This window comes from Lindgomyces ingoldianus, assembly GCF_010093535.1.
Source record: "Lindgomyces ingoldianus strain ATCC 200398 unplaced genomic scaffold BDR25scaffold_49, whole genome shotgun sequence".
In the NCBI taxonomy this organism is placed as follows: Eukaryota; Fungi; Ascomycota; class Dothideomycetes; order Pleosporales; family Lindgomycetaceae; genus Lindgomyces; species Lindgomyces ingoldianus.
This window is the reverse complement of record NW_022985210.1, coordinates 101,606-124,514: the sequence shown is the minus strand read 5'-3', so window position 1 is coordinate 124,514 and position 22,909 is coordinate 101,606. Positions and strand designations below refer to the sequence as shown.

General features: G+C 50.9%; 6 protein-coding genes across 6 annotated transcripts; 3 read left to right on the top strand and 3 right to left on the bottom strand.

The window, feature by feature from the left end:
• The first annotated feature begins 1,934 nt into the window (after positions 1-1,934).
• Positions 1,935-3,297, top strand: BDR25DRAFT_99183 (aldolase). The gene has a single exon (XM_033699355.1). The coding sequence runs from the start codon at positions 2,093-2,095 to the stop codon at positions 3,185-3,187; it is 1,095 nt and encodes a 364-aa protein (XP_033540899.1). The 5' UTR covers positions 1,935-2,092; the 3' UTR covers positions 3,188-3,297.
• On the top strand, positions 3,298-3,949 carry BDR25DRAFT_99184 (uncharacterized protein). Its single transcript, XM_033699356.1, has one exon. The coding sequence runs from the start codon at positions 3,408-3,410 to the stop codon at positions 3,858-3,860; it is 453 nt and encodes a 150-aa protein (XP_033540898.1). The 5' UTR covers positions 3,298-3,407; the 3' UTR covers positions 3,861-3,949.
• A 3,924-nt stretch (positions 3,950-7,873) lies between these two features.
• BDR25DRAFT_297120 (dynamin family protein) lies at positions 7,874-10,103 on the bottom strand (the record flags this gene model as incomplete). The annotated part of the gene is made up of 2 exons (XM_033688981.1): positions 8,166-10,103; positions 7,874-8,110 (listed from the first exon to the last, which is right to left on the bottom strand). Exons 1-2 carry the CDS (start codon positions 10,059-10,061, stop codon positions 7,874-7,876), a joined length of 2,133 nt encoding a protein of 710 aa, XP_033540897.1. The 5' UTR covers positions 10,062-10,103.
• Positions 10,104-13,296: 3,193 nt separating this feature from the next.
• On the bottom strand, positions 13,297-15,420 carry BDR25DRAFT_337582 (uncharacterized protein). The gene is made up of 2 exons (XM_033693202.1): positions 14,853-15,420; positions 13,297-14,804 (listed from the first exon to the last, which is right to left on the bottom strand). Exons 1-2 carry the CDS (start codon positions 15,409-15,411, stop codon positions 13,585-13,587), a joined length of 1,779 nt encoding a protein of 592 aa, XP_033540896.1. The 5' UTR covers positions 15,412-15,420; the 3' UTR covers positions 13,297-13,584.
• Positions 15,421-15,959: 539 nt separating this feature from the next.
• Positions 15,960-20,815, top strand: BDR25DRAFT_346874 (protein CFT1). Its single transcript, XM_033694197.1, has 4 exons — positions 15,960-19,574; positions 19,634-19,781; positions 19,836-20,284; positions 20,483-20,815. The coding sequence occupies exons 1-4, from the start codon at positions 16,023-16,025 to the stop codon at positions 20,537-20,539; spliced, it is 4,206 nt and encodes a 1,401-aa protein (XP_033540895.1). The 5' UTR covers positions 15,960-16,022; the 3' UTR covers positions 20,540-20,815.
• A 43-nt stretch (positions 20,816-20,858) lies between these two features.
• On the bottom strand, positions 20,859-22,799 carry BDR25DRAFT_297112 (uncharacterized protein; the record flags this gene model as incomplete). The annotated part of the gene is made up of 4 exons (XM_033688980.1): positions 22,380-22,799; positions 21,722-22,211; positions 21,411-21,575; positions 20,859-21,189 (listed from the first exon to the last, which is right to left on the bottom strand). Exons 1-4 carry the CDS (start codon positions 22,708-22,710, stop codon positions 20,859-20,861), a joined length of 1,317 nt encoding a protein of 438 aa, XP_033540894.1. The 5' UTR covers positions 22,711-22,799.
• Between the last annotated feature and the right edge of the window lie 110 nt (positions 22,800-22,909).

The following is a 22,909-nucleotide window of genomic DNA, read 5'->3' as shown; positions in this document are numbered from 1 at the left end:
AGGCGTCGCTTCGTTGCACGGGGTCAGAGTGAACGTGGTAAGAAAGCGGGGACGCCAGGTCTCTTGGATCGACAAACTGTGGGGTAATAGCTCGCCAGCAGCCGGACGCAGCTTCGGTTTGTTTTCGGGCTCGTGTGGAGCGAAGCTGAGTGCATGTTGTCGACAACAAACAACGCACTATACACGCCCCTTTTTGGAGCTGCAGACACTCCCAAAGCCCTTGATTCCTATTACGAGAGGGGCGCATGAGTCGAAGAACGAAGTCGGCTGCAGGTGAAAATTTTCCCCCTCGTGCCATTGTGGACCCAGATACGGCGCGACAGCATTCGGGGATACACCACTATCGCCTCAGCGCGGCGAAACACAAAGGGCACGGCGTTCGGGATGCTGCAGCGCAGGAGAGTTTCATTTAGGGGAGACGGAAGCAAACTCGGCTCTCAGGAGGGAACGCTTCGCTTCTTGTTATGTCTTGACCCTCCCGTCGGCCAATGGCATTCACAGTGGCGTGGGGGGGGAGGAGGAGTGAAATCCGCCGACGCTCAGGAACCGCACCAAACGATCCAAGCATTTCCTCTCCTTTGCTGGCGAGCCTGGCCTCTGGGAGACAAAAGCAACGAGAGGCTGGAGCTTTCCATGCCTTCGGGACACGAGCTCCTCTGCGACTGCCGAAGAAGTCTTCGGTACATGATGCTGCGCTCGAGATGCAGTGTGGCACACAGGTATCGACGTGCTGCTGTCGCATTGAAGGCCAATTCGGGTTGTAGATTGCAGAGACACGGCCAATTGAGTTTGCGCCGCCCTGTTCTTGACGCGATAGTGAGGTGGAGGAGGCGACAGCAGCCCCGGGCGAACCCCTCTTGCAAAGAACGCTGGTCGTGAGGGTGTCAAGAGAGTCACTGGGAAATCAAAGTGAGAGTCGCCGCCCAGCGTCCCCCACGTACTATTCTTGCCATGGCGCACTAGCAGGAGCAGACCAGAACGCGGTTCTGCGCGCAACCTGGCGTCGTCATGCGAGGAAACTGATGCCAAACGGGTCCAAGGGGACGTCTGATGCTCATCCAGTGCCTGTCGATGCCTGGGGGGAATTGATGACTGCGCTCGCTGCTGTCGCGCTGATGCTCAGTGATCTTGTGACGAGCACCCCTCGTCAACCCTCCCCCCTCCTCTGCCTCCAGGCCTGCCACGTCTTGCGTCCTCTCCCTCCCTATTTCTCTTACCCTCTGCATTCGGCACGCTGCACGCCGTAACTGGCCGCTGGACCCTGAGCGCCGTGCCGACTGGCACCACGATGGACCGCAATGGGCGGCTTGAGGCCCACTGTCGCAGTCGTGATATCAGATGATGAAGGCACCCCAGTGCTTGTCGCCGCTGCATCGCCGCTGCATCGCGCTGCCACCCCCCACCCCCACACTAAGATCCCTCGTCCAGCCTGCTCCAACGCTCTTGGAGCCCGCCAACCCTTCGCATGGGTGAGAAGGTGGCAATGATCGACCTATCACAGCGCGGTGCGCGCTGCAGCGATCGTCACAAGGCGTGAGTTCCGTGCCCTGCACCTCCGGCCAAGATCCGACCTCCAAAGCCTCCTGTCACCTCCTGGCCAGCTCCTTGCCAGCGGCCACGGCGAGCAGGAAAAAAGCAAACGCAACCTCAATCAGCAATGCCCGTCGTACTATTGGCTCGACTCCAGACCACACGGCCAAAACGCAAACCGCCGTCCCTGACATCGGCAGCGGTCAGGCCAGCGCCTCCAGAGTCACCGCCTCCTGGGTCGTCACAGCTTTGCCTGCCCCGTCCTTCACCGGGTGCAGTGTTGTGTGCCTTGCTTTGCCCGCGATCCCTATGATTCCTCACTCGGCTGTCAGCTGGACCCCCACACTCTCCAATGGCTCAGGAAAAGTGACTGAGCTTCTCCGGCTGCGAATTATTTAAGTACCTCGTCATCCTCGGTAGGTATCTTCACTATTCATCGTTGACGTATTCGTTCCGCACTTCGTTCGCATCTTCGAATTACTCTTTGTCATAAGCCTCGGGATACCCGTCCTCCTTTGTTGCTATATAAAATCTCAGTTAGAATCACAAACATATCCATAATATGTCACCGCATCACGACGCCCCGTCACCCGCCCGCAGCTTCACCACTTCATCTTTCTCCCTCCACCACCAAGCCGTGCGCTCCATCTACTCAATGGATCACTACAACGATGCCTTCGAGACTAGCTCCGTCGAATCCGGCGATGTGGGCATCCGCCGGGCATTGGTCCCCGGCATCTACGTCCCCACTGTAGCATTCTTCGAGTCCAGCTCTGAGAACGTTGACGTTGAGACCACCGCCAAGCATGCAGTTCGTCTCGCAGAGGCAGGCGTAGCTGGCATCACCACCCAAGGATCCAATGGTGAGGCAGTCCATCTGTCGCATAAGGAACGCAACCTCATCACTAGCACCACCCGCAAAGCCCTCGATGAGGCCGGCTTTGGATACATACCCGTCATTGTCGGTTGTGGTGCCCAATCAACAAAGGAGACCATTGAACTGTGCGAAGAAGCAGCCTCCGCTGGCGGAGACTACTCATTGGTCCTCCCACCCGCATACTACCAGGGCCTCTTCTCCAAAGACACAGTGATGAGCTTCTTCCGGGACGTAGCAACGGCCTCCCCAATTCCAATCCTCATCTACAACTATCCTGGAGCAGTATCGGGCATGGATCTCAACTCAGATGTCATCATCGAGCTCGCACAGCATCCCAACATTGTTGGCTGCAAGCTGACCTGCGGCAACACTGGCAAGTTGAACCGCGTTGCGGCTGCGACACGCGCAGCAACCCCCTCCGAACCTGGCTCTGGATTCATGTGCATGGGCGGTTCTGTCGACTTCACCCTCCAAACATTGATCGGCGGCGGATCGGGCATCATTGGCGGCATGGCAAACATTGCACCCAAAGCCTGCGTCAAGCTGATCGAACTGTTCGAGGCAGGGGAATACAAAGAAGCTCGCAGGCTGCAAGCCATCGTGGCTCGCGGCGACTGGGCGGCCATTCAAGGCGGCATCATCGGTACGAAGGCTGCGCTCATGGCCCACTTCGGTTACGGAGGCTTTGCGCGCAAGCCTCTTCCCCGGCCGACCAAGGACGAGAGCCGCAGGTGGCGCGACGCATTCGAAGAGCTGGTCAGACTAGAGAAGACTCTGTGAGAGCCCCTAGTGTGTTTATGTGTGTGTATGTGTGTGTGTTTGTGTGTGTATGCGCGCGCGCGATCCTTCGTTCATGACTTTGTGCTAGCCGCCGCAGCATTCGAAAGATACCCCAACCTTTCCACCACCTTTGTCCCACCTTTATCCCACCTTCACAATTCAATAAACCACACAAGGCCCCTCGCGACTTCTTTTGTGGCAATCACAACACACCTCTTGCATGTCCACACAATCGAGCATCTTCACCGGCGTTGAGCGCTTGTGCATAATCTCTGTGGCGTTTTCAATTTTGGGCTCCAGCCTGGGATCTTCGGCGTTATCTGTTGCCAAATTTGCAGTTGGGGTTGCATCTAAAAGCAAGTACAAAAAAGGCCCCAAAAAAGCGTTACCAGTCGTTTCTCAATCTCCCCTTATTATTTTCCTTCTTCCTCCCCCTCCCTCCGCTGATTGTGGGTTAAACTTTCAGCCTCACCGACATCGTATCCCTGTCTACATGTACATATCCGCTTCTTTTTTTTTCCCCCCCCCGCTTCGCCTTTCTGTACTGCTTGCTCCGAAAGGTACTTTTTTATCTTCAAATTTTTTGGGGGTTAGGGTTTATGGCTTGAGAAGGAACCGCGACACGAAGGCTCAGCATAGAACAGGACAATACCTGTGGAGGGTACCGTCGTGACGGTTTCTCCAAATGCAACAAGTAATATTGGCCCAACTGGCAGAGACCCCATTATTGGGGTGAAGAAGTGGTCTCCGCATGCGTGTGCGTGTGGATAAGTGAGTGCTCGTGATGTGTTCGTGCCGAAGGAGGCATTTATCTCCGTACCAATTACATCCCGAGAACAACAAGTCGAAATGCCGAGTTATGAGATGAGATCAGCGCAGCCTGATATTACGTTTGATGATGCTCGCGACCTCGGAGGTACCTCGTAAGCATTTCGTCAATTGAACTCGCCTTTCTCGCCAGCTCCCGCATTCTCTCATGTCGGCTCGCCGGCGGAGCCCTGCTCAACTCGTAGCCGATCCCGAAACCAACATCTAGTCTGTCCAAATTTTGATGGAAGCCGCCGTCCGAAAACGGTGCACTTTTCCCATTTCTCTCTGGCCGCGCGCGTCTCCGCACGTACGCTAACGACCTCTAGCTGCCTAGGCAAGATTGATCGCTGAAAGCTCAGGCAGGTCTCGCATGCAAGGTGACGTTTTCCTGCGAAGCGGCCTGGCTAACGACTTGCTGCTCTTTTGTCCACGGGTCAGCCCTGATTGCAAGTCGGGGCAGCGCAGGCAATATTTCCTTCCCACTGCAGAGCCTTGCACTGCCTCGCTGTGGGCCGTTTGGCATTCCAGCTGCCATTGAAGGAGCACACCGCGATTTTCTCAATCCCCATAGGTTGTCGGAGCGAAGATCAATAGACAACTGCTACCCGAGTGACTTCGGGACTACCGTCTGCGCTAATAGGTGCTGAGCTGAGGATGTACCAATGGCCTGGAAATAAGTATCATCTGAGACGAAGTCACTTTTGGCACAGGCTAGCACCAGCATCGAGTCCAATCGCCAAGTGAGGATGCGGCATGCTAACATCCTCGACTGGTGGCTTGGATGGGGAATTGGTCACGGGGAAAAATGTGGGCGCGTGGGAAACGCAAAAGCTATACATGGCTGAGGTTGGCTAAGCTAGAAGTCAATACGTACCGTATCAGGAGCTCCAGGTGACCCGCATTTCAGGAGCACCGATCCTCGTGAACAAAATAGAACAGGACATCGGGATGCACGCCGAGGGACGTCTGGGTGTACAGTACTATCAGGCCGGGACGAAATCGCGTTGGCTGCAGATATTAATGCAGGCTGGCGAATCACCGTCTCGCTGCCACGTTTTCTGGAGTCTTGGGTGTGCTGATCCCGCCAATCGGGGGCGCGGGAACAGAATTGTCAACGTCTTGTGGCTGGGAATTGCTTCTTTTGAGGCCTTCAGGTGGAAAAGATAGGTACTTTTTGTTGGTACCACTGCCTCTCTTCTCCCAGTCATGCTGTCATCTATCAGCTCGCTCTGGCCGCCTGCCTTGCCTTGACGCGCACGCCCATCCACATGCATCATCAGGCCTCAACCTACCTTTGGGCTGAAATCTTGCCGGCTGGTAGGGCTGAAGGGTGTGGAAGCGTCTTCTGCAAACAAGCCGACAGGCCAGGGGGTGAGGTTATGGCTTAAGATAGGAAGATTAGCAAAGCGTGATGCATTCATCGGCGTAGATTCGAAAACGGCTAGACCTGAGATCCAGGTTCCAGCTTCAGGTCCTCCCGCAGACATCCCACGCTGTTGTATCACCAACACCCACCGACATCAGCCAGCAAAGGTAACGCCCTGTTGCCTTCTTTCATCCCTCGTCCCTTATCGATGCGAGAGCATTGACTGCGTGTCGAAAGCTTCGGGCAGAATCGGAGCCTGCCTCGATATCATGGCCCAGTCACCGGAAAGTGCGTTCCCCACAACAACCTAGGGCGTCCAGGACGACGGCAACGCGGAATCAGGAAGCCGTTCAAATGGCGGTCAGGGGCTTCAATCGACTTTCTGCTCATGCCTGTCCAATATACATCTGTCCATGATCAGAGAGCCCGGGATTATCGCTGTCTTGCGCTTTTGCAAACCTTAGCGCAATTAGCATTCAGCCACGGGCTTGACTCTGACATCAGCAGGGCAAGTCAATTTGAGGCTGCGGGAGGTCAAACGACTATCTTTATCAAATCAAAAAAAGGAAGGATCTTGCATGCAAACTCGCAGCATCTTAGTCGCGGAGCCGCAGCCGTATGCCACATGGTTTAGACTGGTGGCCCTAATCGAGCCCCCAATTGCGATCAGGGTGTATCATCATGCCTTGAACTGGACCTCCTCCCCAGGTTCCCATATGTGGGCCTGATCCGAGTTAGCGAGGTTCACCGATCGAAGAGAAAAAAGCAAAGGGTGTTGGGCTCGATTTTATACGGTGAACTATCACACCACCTAAAATTCGGCATCCTATGCCGAAGCGAATACAATGCAAACAAAGTGTGAACTGGCAGCCAGGCGTGCAGAACTGTCAGCCTTTTCCGACGGTAAGATTTCAGCGTGTTTGTCCAACAGATTATCGACAGATAATGTAGAATATTGTTGATTTCATCCCCCTAAGCCACCTTATGCTTACTGGCGCCGTGATAGGAAAACGTAATGCGTATCAACAACGATGAAGTGCAGAGAAAAGAGTGGGATTCGGAATCATCCCCTCTGTTGCTCAGCAGTTTCTCTCATGTAGCGCATCGGTATATGGACCCATGTGTATTTTTTTCGGCTTACTCGCTTCGGAACATTACTTAAACCCTCCGCTCGTAATATGTGTTCGTTGCGGCCATGCTAAGTCCCCCACACCGAGAGTGCGACGACCGAACAAGCCAGTTGCAATTGACCCTCGACGATCGCCCTTGTAATCTTCAACTCTAAGCTCCTGTTTAGATAATCAGCTAGTGCTCAAATAGCTTTAGCAAACCGTAGGGGTGCCGACCTCGAAGGAATAGTGCTGGTATGGATGATTGAATGTGAGAGCTTGGAAGTGCTGTGCTCCCGCACTATCCTTCTCTAGCAGCATTTTTGGCATTGATTCAAGCGTACCTTTAGTTCCCTCGTTTGGAGGGGGTGATAGAGGTGACGAAGGCGAAGTTTTAGACCCAAACCCTGATCCGAAACTTGACCCAGATTGTGATCCAAAGCCAGCGGATGTCCCAAAAGCGCTACTACTTGTTGGTATTGTTGGATCTGATTTTGCGAACCAAGGACTACTCGCCGGCTTCGCTGTATCTCCTTTTCCAAAAAGGGTAGGTGCAGGAGACTTTACTTGGCTTGGTCGTCCGAAAGAGGAACTTCCAGTGGAGGACGCTTGATAGGGTCCCGGTAGAAGCTGACCAAGACCCTTGTCTCCGGGAGAAGCACCCCCAAATAATGGGTTCGGATCCGTCTTGCTCTCGGTGGTAGACTTGGTCTGCGTACTACTAAACAACCCTCCGCTCTGTGTAGGCGTTGTAAACATGCCAAAAGATGGCTTCGCACGTGGAACAGAGCCAGGTGTTGCCGAGGGACTCGCGCCACTATCAAATATAGATTTTGGTTTCGGCACGGTGGGCTCCGTTACTGAGCCAACACGCCCATTCAACGGAGATGTGTTCGCAGAAGACCTTGAGCTCTCGGCTCCCTTGGTGATCGATATAAAATATGGGGGAACCGATGAAGCGCGAGGCAGTGTCACATCTCCAGAGAGATTTGAAGTTGCCTTTGATGTTCCTCCGGCCGGATCTTTGGAGTCTACTATAGTCTTTGAGAGAGCTGCAGCGTCCCTAGCGGACTTCAAACGCTGCGGAGATTTTGCCTGTTTCCCATCGGTAATGCTCGGGGAAGGCTCGTTGTCGAAGTTCGGGGCTGGGAGATGCTGAAAATCTTGAGGACCTAGTTTCGTGAAGTTCCGGTTCATCCGAGTGCCTTTCACTACTGGTTAGTGGGAACTCTTAAGTCGAAATATTGCGTACACTAGAAACGAGAGGGTAGAATATTATCTGAGTGTGGTTCACCTCTTTACCCTTTTACCAGATCGAAGGAGTGGTTAAAAGGATACAGACTTGTGGCCTGATTTAACAGCAGCCATGTCCCATCATACCTGCCAATGTGCAAATGTGGGTTACATACCAGGATGTATTACTTTAATGGTCTGAAGTCCCTTTCGCAGAACTTTCACTCGTTCGATGAGGTGGTCTCTTTCAAGGAGCGTTTCTCTAGATTCCGAAGCAATAAGCCCTAATCTCTCATCGCTCATCTCTCTGATGTTGAGAGAGGAAAAGATTTTAGGAAGGCCAGTGAGCAAACACTGTTCCACCGCAAGCGATGCTACATTATTGATAAACATTGGCATCGTTGACTAAGTTTTGTTAGTAAATGTGTGCAGGGCTCAAGAATTAATTGAACTTAAATACCTCATAATAAGTACGCATGAATTCGAAGGTCTCATTTGACCCATACTTGTCATCGATGAGAGTGTTTGGCCATCCTATTTTAGTCATGATCTCGTCAGTCGACGGGATGAGAGTTCTATCAGTGCTGAGTACGAATTGTTGCCGAACCGATTCAACGATAGGTTTAGCGATTCTACTTTCTCTCGCCGACCATATCTTACGGGCGAAATTAGGATCCACGTTGACCGGATCATGATCGCGGTGTGGCACTAGGAGTTCTTCGAGCTTGGTACGCATGGTTTGGCGTCGCGCTTCCATTGCCGGATCAATGATGTGGATCAGTAATTGGTTCCGAGTTCGATCATCCGTTAGATGACTGAGCAGAAGTTCCAAAAAATCTTTTGCGGCGCTCCAAACAGAGGCCAAATGGGCAGAAGCGATACTCTCCCAAGGCTCGGACTGTTGATGAAATAATGATCCAACCAAAAGAGGGTTGGACATTCCCGGGAGCTCATTTCCCCTTTCATGATGTGCCAACGTATCCACATGTTTCTTGAGGAAGACCGATTTAGATATAACATTTGGGTGATCAATTTTCGAAGCTTTGAGAGCCATCTCCACGTCTTCAACTACATGCCACTTATGCCCCTTCTGCAGCATTGAGGTCGCAAATTCATCGTTTAGATTACGAACGACGGCACGCAATCGCTTCTCGAGTCCTTCTGACAAGAAGGGGTCTCCAAAAAATGATCTGCGGTGATATCTTCCTTCAAGAGCTTCTTTTGTGTACTCGGTGAAGTTGTCGCTGATATCTGAAAGATAGTTCTGTTGATCTTTTGGTGTGCTGCGGCCTTCTCCCAATCTTTTCAACTCGCTCTCGCTTTTGGAGAGGTCTTCTTCTAGCCGTCGCACGATCGAGGGAAGGCTTAAAGCGATATGGTCGAGTAGCATCCTACTCAACTTCTGTCGCAATGTGTCGACACCGAGACCCACCTCTCGCCGAGACAGAGAGGCCCAAGCGCTGTTTTTGAAGAACTCAGTTTCCCTTTCGTCTCGCTTTTCAAATGTGCTCGCTTGCTCCTCATAACTACGATTGCGCACAACATGCCAACCGTATTGAAATTTACTCGGATTTGTACGAGCACAGTCCATATATTCCTGCTCTTTCTCTGAGCCGGATGGTAACTCATCAGGTTTAGTGATGATCCCCAGAGCTCGGCTGCTTCCATTAGGGATCTTCTCGATAAGACTCAACACGATTTGGTTGTTGATGTCGTTATGGGCTGAGACAATGGCTAGGATAATACTGTTCTTCTGCTCCATGTAACTTTGGACAAGGCTGGAAACCAGTTTAATATCTTGTTCGCCCGACGAAGTTCCTCGATAGTGGATAAGACCCGGAAGGTCGACAATGGTAAGAGGCGCAATTTTGGGGCCGACTATTTCTATTTCGAGAACATCCTCAAAGAACGCGGATCCGTTTCCGGCCGTAGTTTCACTCATGCATTTACGCGCAGCCGAAATCAAATCTGGGAAGCTTTCCGGTGAGTCGAACGATGCTTGGAATCTGGCAAGTTTGTCTTTGTCTTCCTGAGTTCGCGATGAGGCGGCTTTGATCCGACAGCTGATTCGATATCTGGACTCTCGGCGTAATCGAAGCTCGGTTGGGAAAGTTGTACAAACACTGCTCTTCGTAGGGAAGCGCACGCGCGTTAATGCTTCCAATACCGAGCTCTTCCCAGATGACTGGTCACCGCACACGATAAGTTGAGGAAGGCCAGGTTGGCCGGGTTCACCAAGCAGTTTCCCAACGCCTTGAGACCTAAGCTCATCTATTGCGTCAAGTAGGCGATTCTCATCTTCTGATAGAAGTTGGTGGAGGGTGGTGCCCTCTAGCACATCAGCGGGTTCTGTCATAACGAGTTGCGGAAGTCGAATTTGTTAGGTCCTATCAAAGATAACTAATTGATGAAGTTTCTTAAATTTGATGAAGTAAAGTGGGAGGTGGCGGTTGCTACATATTTAAGTCCACTGTTTCGTATCTCGAGGCTGAGCTGTGCCGCAATAAACGAAAAGGGGGGGGGTGCTCGAACTGTCTGGAGAACTGCATGTTTGCGTTTCAAGCAATGAAATTCAAACCCTACCCGCCTGCATCTTCGAAGCGCGCTGTGTCACGCCCAGAATGGTACCATGCCTGGAAAGTGGGGCCATCATTGATCCCCCTGAAGCCACTCAAGCCAGGAAGAAAAAGAGATTAAGGACACAAACCCAAGCATAAAGAAGAAAAGGCTTGGTTGTCACTAACTACACAAATAAGTTGAAGCTGCCGAGTTAAGGTGATGGAGGCCAGAAGGATGGACGGTTGAGCAGTGTGTTACTTCTTTCGGCATGGTTTCCCACACTAGCGTCCATATTTTTTATCTCAGCAAGCTCAGACGGGATGGGGAGAGAGCCTTGACAGGGGCAAGCCCCTGCTAGTAGCTTTAGTGGCGCAAGCCCTATCTCTCTAGCTAATAAGGGTATAAGAAAGGCTTTCTCTCTCTAGCTGTCTAAGGGACTTTTGTAATTTTTTAGGTAATATTATAGTTCTAAACCTCCTCTACTATGCACTAGCTTAACTAAGAATTACTGTAGCTCTACCACTTTTTATCTAAACTAGGTTAGATTTTAATAAGTAATAGAGATAGTCTCTAGCTATATCTTAACATTTTTATAACCTAATTCTAACAAGATTTAGCAGAGTATTGCGCTATTAAGTCCTGCGTAGGACATTTTAATAACCCTATAACTACACCTTAATGCGACTCTCTAACTACATAATATATTATCTTTAGAATTTAAGACCTGTCTAAGACAGGCTTTATTAGAAAGCTTACAAAATTTTAGGAGATCTAGGCCGCTAGTTGTTAAGCTAGATAGTAGGCTAAAGACATTATAATTACTCTTATGTCTACAGCTTAACTAGCTGTTGTCTAAGGACTCTAAGGACTCTAAGGATCTAGGAGCTGTCTTAGACTAGCTTTATTAGAGAGCCTGCAAAATTTTAGGAGATCTAGGCTGCTAGTTATTAAGCTAGATAGTAAGCTAAGGACATTATAATTACTTTTATGTCTGCAGCTTAACTAGCTGTTGTCTAAGAACTCTAAGGACTCTAAAGACTTTAAGGATCTAGGAGCTATCTTAGACTAGCTTTATTAGAAAGCCTGTAAAATTCTAGAAGATTTAGTCTGCTAGTTGTTAAGCTGTAGTCTAGTAGATAGTAGTCTAGGGACGTTGCAATTACCTTTATATTTACAGCTTAACTAGCTGTTGTCTAAGGACTCTAAGGATCTAGAAGCTGTCTTAGACTAGCTCTGTTAGGGATCTTATAAAATCCTAGGGAATTTAGTCTACTAGTTGTTAAGTTCTAGTTAAGAGGGCGATACTATAAATCTAAAATTAGGGTATAGATAAGTTAAAGTTCTGCGCGCGTTTAGATTTTTCTCTACTAATAATAGTTAAAATTTAGTAAAAAATATACTATTTTATAGCTACAGCTTGTCTCTACATTCTATTAAATTCTAAGCCTATTTAGACATATAGTAGTAGAGATATTATAAATCTAATTCTATTATAATGCTCTTAAAATAGGCCTATTTATAAAAAAAATCACAAAAGTCCCTTAGACAGCTGAGGAGAGAAACGCTACTAACAGGGGTCAGAAACTGCTAACCCCCCAGGCCATACTCTATTTGGAGTAGCAATATGCATGGTGGTTTGTGCGTCCTCGGTTCTCTCCTCACGTCTGAGCTAGCTGAGATAACATATTTTTGACACGCACCTCAATCAATCGTTTTGTTGCACAAGCTCCCCATCCACCCTAGTTTACTGAGTGCATTGCCTCTCTGCAGCCACGTCTTTTGCATCTACCAAACTCAGTTCAAGTACGCAAATTGCCATAAACAATCTGCGCGCTGAACCATCTACAGGCCACTTTACAAAATCAATGGGCAGACAGTAAATTCCTCTTCTGCTCTTTGTCCCTGGCCGTCCTAATGACGTCGGTGGATTTACCGACAGTTTCCCGCACCGCTCAAGACACGATCAACCACACTATCCAGAACTTGGCCGCCTTATATCTCCACTATTGGGGCGAATCACATCGTATGATTGGTGAGTCAATAGATCACCAATGGATCCAATTATTGATGGGCCCTAGGGCGAACCCGAAGGTTGTAGAGGACTACACGGAGTTTAGCTACGACTGGGAGGATATGTGCACTCCATGTTTAACATTTTGATCTTGCCATGGAGCGGTCACTAATGAGTGAGTATTTGAGGGATTCTAGTGAGTATACGAAGACTAGTAAAGGCCCCCTCCACTATTTGTACAAATATGTTCTGGGATTCGCGATGCTCGGTGCCTGATTGAAGGTATGCTTCCCTCGACATCCCATTCATTTTTATTGTTAGAACTCCTCAGTTACGGACGTCTTCCACCGACAGAGCACTCTGGATAAGAAAATGGGTAGGCAACGTCATTTTGTAGCACATGTATTTTGAAACTACACTACAATGCTTGCTCCTCAAAGAAAATCTAAGACATCTCCTAGACATCCTACTTCCACGACTACAACCGAAGGTCCTTTTACGTACATCCTACTCCCGCTCGTTGAACCATCCATCTACATTCGCTACTCCAACTAACATCCACGCATGCGCCATTTTCTAAAAGAACCGCCCTTTTAACACTAGTAAACCTTATCCCACTCCCCTCCATGCTTCTTTAATCTAACCAACAGGTTTAATACACTTTTCAAAGGCCTTGGTTGGTGGCCGCTCAGTTCCCGTGGTGTGTGCAGCAACTAAATCTACTAGTTGCCTGCGATTGTTGTCATTTGCCATATGCCATGTACATACTTATTCTAGTTCTCACAAACAAACACAACGCAACTAGGAATGTCGGAGGGGGTGGGTGGGGTGAGATTGGCCCATTCTATTTAAGGGATCCCGAGATATAGTGAAGTATCGTACCACCCCTTCCATCTCAGATTAAACCCGACATTACTCTACTCAAATGAACGACCTTAGGAACTTCAGCAGTTGTTGCAAAAGTAAGACAGGTAAGCCGTGTAGTCAGTTTCGCCTACATCAAGTGACGATAACCAATCCCAGTAAATCAATTTTATTGCTGTTAAGACATGCTTATCATATACAGTACGGAGACAGTCCTTTTGACGCCGGTAGCCTACCAAGAGGTATCATATGCTTTCAAATCAAGTCTGTCAACCAAAACCAAACCGAACCGATAAACCGAAACTTTTCCATGCTTGTACTAGCTGTGCCCCAATTGACACTTATACATGTGCTTTGTGTTTCAAAAACCTCCAACCCGCTTCCGAGCCTAATCAATCTTTACCATCCATTCCAACCCCATCCACCCACACAACTATCAGGCCTCTCAGCTATGTTCTCCATTCGTTTCCGTTGCCCCATAATTCCCATTTCCCTTCCTAGCCTTCCCCGTAATATCTCCCCACGTCGCCCCAAGTCTCCTCCCCGTGCTCGCCAACAAACCCTCCTCCTCCTCCTCCTCCAAATCCGCATCCATCTGCTCATGATCCATCTTCGGCGTCTTAAACAACGTCGTCAACCACACCACCAAATACACGCCCAAAAAGGCAAACTGCGCCCAGAACAAGACCACGCCGAAGAATGGGAAATTGAGCGTTACACGGTTGATGAAAGTGCTAACGACACTGGGGGTGCAGACTTCTTTCGCCCCGCTGTTCGAGGTGGTTTCCGTGCATGGTTTGATGGCACTGCGATGATTGGAGCAATCTGGCTGCTCGCCCGGGTGTCGCGGGTCGCGGTCACAAAACGTTTGCGGGCCGAAAGTAGCATATTGAGGTGCGACGACCATCGCGATGGAGTAGTTAATTGCGAGTACCATGAGTGTAAGCATGACGGTTGCCATGAGCATGGCTTGTGGGGAGGTGTGGCCTTTGCGGATTTTGAAGAGTGTAAGCCACAGGAAGCGGATGCCGACGGTGGCGATGCCGACGACAGAGGCGCTGAAGAAGAAAAGGACAAGCAGGAGGAAGAGGACGTAGTCGATTGGGAAGACTTTAGAGGATTTGACGAAGATGTAATTTACGGGTTGGAAGATGTTGAGGTAGCCGAGGATGTAGCCGCATTTGGCTTTGCATATAGAGTTTTTGGCTTTATCAATGCTGGTGACGAGCATGCTAGTGAAGATGAGTAGGGCGATTATCATGAGCACGAGGCCGCCGAGGAGTTTAAGTGGCCGGAAGACGGCTTCGGTTTTGATCCAGGCTTTGACGATCCAGTGACGGTCTTCACCGCTGGACTCGGTAGCAAAGCGCTCACGGCGGATAAGTGTGCGTTCTTCACGGAGAAGAGCTTCCAATTCGCGCCTGTCCCTGGCATCCAAACCGCCTTCTCGGCCTTCATTGCGACCTTCCAGTTGCCTCTGACGTTCTCTGTTCTGCTCAAGCTGTGAGGATGTGTTTGCGGCCAGAGTCGGGGCGGAAATAGATGGAGCAGATTTGATTAGGGCCACGGGGAGGAGGGCGAGCCCAGCGCCGGTATAGAGGACATAGATGAGGGTCCCGATGAGCATGAGCAGGCCCAATGCAAAGGTCAAGGCGCGTTCTCCATCTAGGAACTTTAGGTCAGAATCAAATGAAGGGGGTTTCGGTCACTCACGGTTCTCCTGCAACAAGTGCTTAAAGAAGTCCAAGTCCGGGAGGCTGCCGTGTTTAGCCTGTCTTGCGAACGGGACGAAGAACCCAACGAGGAATATGGCTACTACGAAGATGAGGAAGGCAATGGTATACTTGAAAGCACCCCAAAGCCTGCTTCCAAGCGTCTGGTCTCCGGTTTCAGCCGCATCCGGGTCGTACTCCTCGTAGTAGAAGTATGTGAAGGGAACCACGAGCAGACACAGGACCGCGTCGAGCGCGTACAACGTGTAGTAGACCACCTCGAGAGTATAGACGATGTGGTCGACGTGGTTGGGAGTGGCCCAATTCTTCCTCCTGCCTTGGCTGGGTATGTTGGTGGAGGAGACGAGGGCGATGTCGACGGGCATGAGCAGCACCGTCGCGAGCAACGCGCTCACGGTGAAAATGCATACTATAGTAACGGACGCGGCGCGGTCTCTCGGAGCTTGGTAGATGTAGACGAAAGTAGACGCGATGGCAAGCAGAAGGACCAGGGCGACAGCGTAGGCCACCCAGATCAGGCTTGTTTGGATGAGCGCCATGGGGGCAGGAGGTGGGGGGGGGGGGGGGGGGGGGGGGGGGGGGGGGGGGGGGGGGGAGGTTGCAGGTAACTGGTGTTGATTCTTGTTTTTCTAAGTCTGTGCGGTAGTAGGTTAGTAGGCAATAGATTTAAACCAGTTAACAATTTAGGAACTGGGGAAGAGGGGGCAGGAGCTGGGGGAGGAAGGAGGAAGGCAGGGGGGAGGACCTGGCGGACAAAGAGCTGGAGGGGAGGGGAGATCTAACAAGGTCAGTAAAAGGCTGCGGTGGTTAGAAGAAGGCCAGACTAGAAGAAGGCCAGACACTTACAGTCAATCCACGAGATCGAATCCTTGAACACACGCGGAAGAGAGGAGAGGTGGTGAATTTATGGTGGTGTGTTTGTCCAAGCAGGCCTCCCGCCGCAGGATGACGACGGTGGAGAACAGGATTGGGAGCGGCGATCGACCGAACATGGCCCAAGCTCCCAATAGCGGCTTGGCGCGACTTCGAGCTCTTTGATCGCGTCGCAGAAGCCACACCGAAACTTTGCTTTCACGATTCCACTGCGCCTGCCCCTCCTACACCCTTCCCGACATGAGCAGCGGCGACCCAGCATCTAATCTCCTCCTCAATGCAGTGCTACACTGAAGTGGCCCCGCCGACGGCCGTCAGCCACGCCCTTCACCTCCCCTTCCTCGCCCCGAAAGCCAACAATCTGATCGTTGTAAAGAATTCCCTCCTTCAGATCTTCGAACTCAAGTCTACCGTCACCGAGGTCTCTGTCGCCGGTGATGGGGAAGCAACTAATGTGTCCCCGGTCTTCAACTCCGAGGTCGCAGACGTGCCCTTCCATCGCACTGAGCACACGGCAAGGCTTGTTCTTGTCGGCGACTTCCCGCTTGCCGGCACCGTCACGTCACTTGCACGCGTCAAGGTGCTGGGCACAAAGTCCGGGGCGGAGGCGTTGTTGATTGCATTTCGGGATGCCAAACTCAGCCTAGTGGAGTGGGACCCAGAGACATACTCTCTCCAGACGATATCAATACACTACTATGAAAAGCCAGAACTCTCTGGAGCGCCATGGGATGCAGAGCTGAAAGATACATATAACTTCTTGACAGCAGATCCCAGCAGTAGGTGCGCTGCCCTCAAGTTTGGCACCCGCAATTTGGCCATTCTGCCCTTCAGAGAGCGCCATCTGGCCGAGGACGACTATGGTTCGGATGTAGATGGCATGCGGGAAGACAAATATGACCATGCAAACGGTGCCAATGGCGAAGAAGTGCACAAGACGCCCTATCACTCTTCATTTGTGCTGCCATTGACTCTTCTTGACCCTGCTCTGACCAATCCTGTCCACTTGGCCTTCCTGTACGAATATCGTGAGCCCACGTTTGGCATCGTTGCATCGTCGCGCGAGACTGCGCCTTCATTGCTCACTGAACGAAAAGACATCCTCACCTACACCGTCTTCACTCTCGATCTCGAGCAGAAGGCTTCTACCACTCTACTATCTGTTACCGGTCTCCCATACGACATTTCCAGAGTGGTTCCGCTCCCTCTACCCATCGGTGGCGCGCTTCTGGTTGGTGCTAACGAAATCATCCACGTCGACCAGGCCGGAAAGACAAATGGAGTGGCTGTCAACGAGTTCTCGAAAACTTGCACCGCGTTTCCTCTAACAGATCAATCAGATCTGGCATTGCGACTCGAAGGCTGCATGATTGAGCTTCTTTCCCAAGACACTGGTGACGTTCTCATCGTCTTGAATAACGGCAGGCTAGTCACCCTGACTTTTACTTTGGATGGGCGGAATGTGTCAGGCATAACCCTTCAACCGGTTGCTGAGCATCATGGTGGCCATGTACTGAGTTGCAGGGCGTCGTGTGCCACAAATCTCGGTCGCGGCAGGATATTTGTTGGGAGTGAGGATGCTGATTCGGTTCTGCTAGGATGGACGAGTAAAGGTGGCCAGTTTGGAAGGAAGCGGTCGCAGGCTGACATTCCTACAGAGGATGCAGATATGTCACTTGATGAAGATGAGGAAGAGATGGATGACCTAGATGACGATCTCTATAATGACACAACGAGCACTGTCAGGAGGATTACTGCCGTGGCCGCTGATCCTACCGCTCCTGGGAGTTATACCTTCCGAATACATGACGTCTTGCCGAGCCTTGCTCCGATAAAGGATGTCATTGTTCACTCGGCGAGTGAGCAGCCTTCAACACAACCTCATATCACAGGTGACCTCCTCGTCTCTACTGGGCAAGGCAGCGCTGGTGGTGTTACTGTACTCAACCGTGACTTGATTCCGACAAATCTAGCAGAGTCGACATTAGCCTCCGTTCGAGGACTCTGGACTGTACACGCTAAGAAACAGGCACCTAAAGGAATGATCATGGATATTGGGCAGGATACTGAAGGCAACTTGGCGTCTGATGCCGAATACGATGAATACCTCGTCGTTTGCAAAGCCGGCTCCAACGGCAATGAAGACACCGTTGTCTATGAAGTGAATGGCAATGAACTCAAAGAGAGTGCCAAGGGTGATTTTGAGCGTGAAGATGGATCTACTATGAACGTGGGCGTCCTCGCCGGGGGAACAAAGGTCGTGCAAGTCATGCAGAGTGAAGTGCGAACGTACGACTCAGAACTTAACATGGAGTTGATTCTTCAGATGGAAGATGAGGAGAACGGTGCCGAGCTACGAATCATCAACGCAAGCTTCGCAGACCCATACCTGTTGGTCTTACGTGACGACTCAAGCGTGAAGCTATTCAAGGCGACCGGAAGTGGAGAGTTGGAGGACGTCGAGTGCAGCGGACTGTCCTCAACCAAATGGCTTTCCGCCTCGCTCTTTAAATTGTCTTCCTTTTCAGAAGTTTTCGCGTTTTTATTGACTTTCGAAGGAGGTCTGCAAGTGTTCGCAATGTCTGACCTGGAAACACCTGCATTTGTCGCCGAAGGTTTGGGGTTCCTTCCTCCTCTCTTAACAGCTGAGTACTCCACCCGACGCTCTTCGGCAAAAGCAACCCTCACGGAAATCCTGGCAGCGGATTTGGGTGATCAGACGTCGAAATCGCCTCACTTAGTGGTTCGGACGTCGACCGATGACCTTGTCATCTACAAAGCCTTCCATTACCCATCACGAGCCAACTCGGATCCCTGGACCAAGAATTTGAGATGGATCAAACTTCCGCAACCGCATCTTCCTAGATATACCGAAGAACCAGCCCTGGATGCGGAAGATGTCGGACAAGAAAACACAATGGTTGCTTTGGACAATGTGAATGGATACAGCACCGTATTCCGGCGAGGTGCATCGCCATCCTTTATTCTGAAAGAGTCGTCAAGCGCTCCAAGAGTCATTTCGCTCAGCAGCAAAGCTGTCAAGGGGCTTACCCGATTTCATACTGTGGGTTGTGAGAGAGGATTCGCGTATATTGACGTTGACGATACGCTCCGTATCTCCCAACTACCACCTCAAACTCACTACGGACATTTGGGATGGGCTGCGCGCAGATTTCCTATGGGATCGGATATCTATGCAATGTCGTACCACCCAAGGGGTGTATACGTCATGGGAACAGGGGAGCTGCATGAATTTACTCTTCCGGAAGATACGTCTCATAGCGAGTGGGCTAGGGAGGATATCACGTTCAAGCCACATGTTGAACAAGGTGTCCTCAAGGTATTCGATGCTCAAACATGGTCGATTATCGACACTCACATCATGGACCCGCAAGAGAGAATCCTCTGCGTCAAGACGCTGAATCTCGAAATCTCAGAATCAACACACGAGCGCAAACCGCTGGTTGCAGTTGGTACAGCCATCACGCGTGGCGAAGATCTGGCTACAAAGGGCTGCATACGCATCTTTGAAGTTATCACCGTTGTCCCAGAGCCCGGTCGACCCGAGACAAACAAGAAACTGCGGCTTATTGTCAAAGATGAAGTGAGAGGTGCCGTTTCTGCGATTTCAAGTCTTGGAACCCAGGGGTTTATGATCATGGCTCAGGGGCAGAAATGCATGGTGCGGGGGTTGAAAGAGGATGGCACTTTGCTGCCGGTGGCGTTTATGGATATGCAGTGTCATGTTACGTTGTTGAAGTCACTGGGGGAGACGGGTATGCTGTTGATGGGGGATGTTTATAAAGGGCTTTGGTTAACGGGATATACGGTAAGTCGCCCTCTCCATATATCGGACATGGACCCAAAGAAGCCTAATGAGGTTAACAGGAAGAGCCGTACAAGATGATGCTCTTTGGCCGAAGCCGTACACACCAAGAAGTCCTCGCTGCCGAATTCTTGCCATTTGAGAAGACACTGCATTTCATTATCGCTGATGCGGACATGAATCTACAAATCCTAGAGTACAATCCTGACAGTAAGCGTCCCCCTCCCACGAAAACGAAATACTATGCTAACCGAAATCTCCCAGACCCCAAATCAATGGGGGGCCTTCGCCTCCTCCAAAAATCCACTTTCCACACAGGCCATTTCCCAACAACAATGACACTCCTCCAATCCCGCATCTCCCTCCCTTCAACCTCCGACTTCCCTGCCCCCTCCCTCGACAGCGACGTGATGGACACTTCCCCCTCTCCCTCGTCCTCATCTACCCCTTTCCAACAAATCCTGGAAACAACCCAGTCTGGAACCCTGGCCCTCATAACCCCCCTCAGCGAATCCTCGTACCGTCGCTTATCTGGCCTGGCCACTTTCCTTGCGGCGAACCTCGAGAGTCCTGCCGGTCTTAATCCGCGCTCTTGGAGGGCCGTGGAAGGGGAGCTTGGGGGTGGAGGGGGGATGAGAGGCATGGTTGATGGGAATTTGTTGATGAGGTGGGGGGAGCTAGGAGCGGGAAAGCAGAAAGAGGGTCTGGGGAAGGTAGGGGGCGATGAGTGGGTTTTTAGGGGCGAGAGGGAGGGGTTAGGGGGTGCGGGGGTTTTTGGGAGGGGTTAGGGAGGAGGAGGGTGGTATGGCAAGCAAGTTCTTAAGTCTTCATCCACCTCGAATACCAATGGTTTTCCAAGATTCAGCAAAACCGTAAATGTGTAAGCAATGAGTAGCTAGATGAATGTAAAGTATTCCCTCAGGTTCTACCGACCTTCCCATGATCCAGTCCTCTTCCTCGTCATCTAGGACTGGATATCAGCTCGAACAATGTTACATATAGAGGACATGCAGATGTAATCTATGTGCGTATACGGTGCAATGTAGTGCAGGGGTAAACCCAACTCGACCACTTTCAAACCAACTCAATCAATGTCTCCTAGTCGCTTGCTCGCTCATGCAGACTACCTATTCTACCGCACGAATACCCAATAAACAGCCCTGAGAACAAAATCGCCTAAGCGCAAAATCCTCCGTATATGCATACTTTTGCCATATCCCTACTCCCCTAATCCCCTTTTTCCTACCACCAATCTTCCCTCCCAACCCCTCAGCCCCAATCTCTGCCTCACTCATCAACCTCCCTCCACCTTCCCCCCTCCCCCTCCCCCTCCACAATCAACCGATTACTTCCCACGCTCCCACATGCCTCCACCAACTTCTCAGCCGTCTCCTTCCCCGCACTCGGCGTCTTCACTTCATATCTTTTCCCCTCTGGCGCGGGTTTCCCGTTAATGGGATACGGAAACTTGAGCCAGGGTGGTAGCAGCCCAAGTTGGAAGAGCACGGTGGCTTGGTCCCAGGAAATATGCTCGTGGTAGAGGCGGTCGCCGCGGATGTTGATGATGGATGTGAAGGGGATGGCCAGGGGAAGGTTGGTTGGGGGGATGGATGGGAGACTATGGGGGGAGGGATTAATTGTGGTTGTTTGAAAGGAGTGGATAGTGGATTGGGGGGAGGGATTGATGGGGCGAATCAGAGGGTGCGATATAGGACAGGTAGGTGAGGAGTGTGATTAGATTGGGAACAGAGAAATGAAAAAGATGTGGAGGTGAAGGAAGTTCTTTGAAGTAGGGAAAGGCAAAGTAAGGATGGGGGGTGGAGAGTAGGCAAGACTTACAGCCAATCAATTACGCGATTATGCGTGCATTTAAACACAAATTCATCGATAACGCGGTCGATACCTACTGTCCGGGATACGAGTTCGAGTTTTGTATCGGCTGGGTTTGAGAATATGAAGTGGTGAGTGTAGAAGGCTGTTAGGCGGTCTTTGCCAATTCCACCTCTGGGAAACGGTAATCAGCATCGGCAGGTACTTCACCCTTTCCTTTCTAGCGTATCTCATTTTCTCTCTTATACAAGACAGATAGACAAACATATAGACCTAAAACCAAAGGCCGTTGGGACTTGGAAGGAGCGAAAGGAACTCACGTCATTGTAGGGATATGGTTGACATATGGTTCTGCGACCATGGTTGCCATGGTTTTCTCAACATCTCGCTCCACAAACTCAAACCTACAATGCTCATCCCAGATAGCTTCGAGGTTGAAGTAAGGGCCCCCCAACAAGGGCTTGAGGAATGACAAACTACGCGAATGCGATAGATTCGCTGAACTCGCGTGATAGCTCTCATCGGCCGGAAGCATCCACAACCCCTCATTCGCATCGACGTAGCGAAATTGCTTGACTTCGCCTTGGGATTCACAAGGTTGGCTGGAGGTCACTTCATCGTCGGGTACCACAGAAATAGACTCGCGTCGAGGCGCTGGTTTGCCGGAGATGTGGAGGAGTTGAGCTGGAAGGGTATTGTGGGAGGGGTCGATGGAGCGGAAGGGTTTAAAAGAGTAGGATATTATGGCTTTGATGTCTGGGCAGAGACAGGCGGGTTCTTCAATATAAAAGGGGAGTCTGCGGAGGTATGCTGGGAGGATGGTTAGTGGGTATCCAACCATGATTTTTTTCCGAATTAGGGATTCCAAGTCGCAAATCTGATACTAATGGTCTCTTACAACAACGAACAAGGAAAGAATAGAAAACGGGACGCGTAAACATAGAAGTGGAAGGAAGCAAAGAAAATCCAATCATTTACATATCAACCCAAACCCGCCCTCCTCGCATCCTTCCAACTTCCTCAGCTCATCAACCGCCTGTTGCAGAGGAAATTCATCCGGCTTTCCAGGCACCAAAACTTGCGCGACTGCAAATCCCTCCTCAGCCCATTTCAGCAATGGTGGTGGATCAAGACTGCTTTTGCTCTTCTCAAGCAATGCATAGTGGTTGAGCACTAAAATCAGGCCCGGCCCGCGTCCTCGTCGAGAAAGTGGGGGCTGCAAGCTCAGGTGGGGTGATATTTCAATCGTCTTCGCATCGGGGATCTTCAAACTCGAGAGTTCGTGGGTGAGTTCGGGGACGTCGCCCATTGCAACGGTGGCGAGTGTGCCGAGCGTTTCTAGGAGAGCGTTGCAGAAATGTGTACTCTATGTGATGTGTTTTGCAACGGAAGTTTTGGGGGGGGGGGGGGGGGGGTGGATGTCAAGCATTTGTCTGCACGACGCAGCTGGAGCAGCGCAGGTTCCCCGCTATTGCATCAGTGCCACGAGGGGCATTGTCTGTGTAACG

Coding starts and splice junctions, on each gene's coding strand:
- BDR25DRAFT_99183 (XM_033699355.1), top strand. CDS start 2,093: ATGTCACCGCATCACGACGCCCCGTCACCCGCCCGCAGCTTCACCACT.
- BDR25DRAFT_99184 (XM_033699356.1), top strand. CDS start 3,408: ATGTCCACACAATCGAGCATCTTCACCGGCGTTGAGCGCTTGTGCATA.
- BDR25DRAFT_337582 (XM_033693202.1), bottom strand. CDS start 15,411: ATGGCGCTCATCCAAACAAGCCTGATCTGGGTGGCCTACGCTGTCGCC. Junction 14,805..14,852: donor GCACTTGTTGCAGGAGAACC/GTGAGTGACCGA, acceptor TAAAGTTCCTAG/ATGGAGAACGCGCCTTGACC.
- BDR25DRAFT_346874 (XM_033694197.1), top strand. CDS start 16,023: ATGCAGTGCTACACTGAAGTGGCCCCGCCGACGGCCGTCAGCCACGCC. Junction 19,782..19,835: donor CCTAGAGTACAATCCTGACA/GTAAGCGTCCCC, acceptor GAAATCTCCCAG/ACCCCAAATCAATGGGGGGC. Junction 20,285..20,482: donor AGAAAGAGGGTCTGGGGAAG/GTAGGGGGCGAT, acceptor ATGAATGTAAAG/TATTCCCTCAGGTTCTACCG.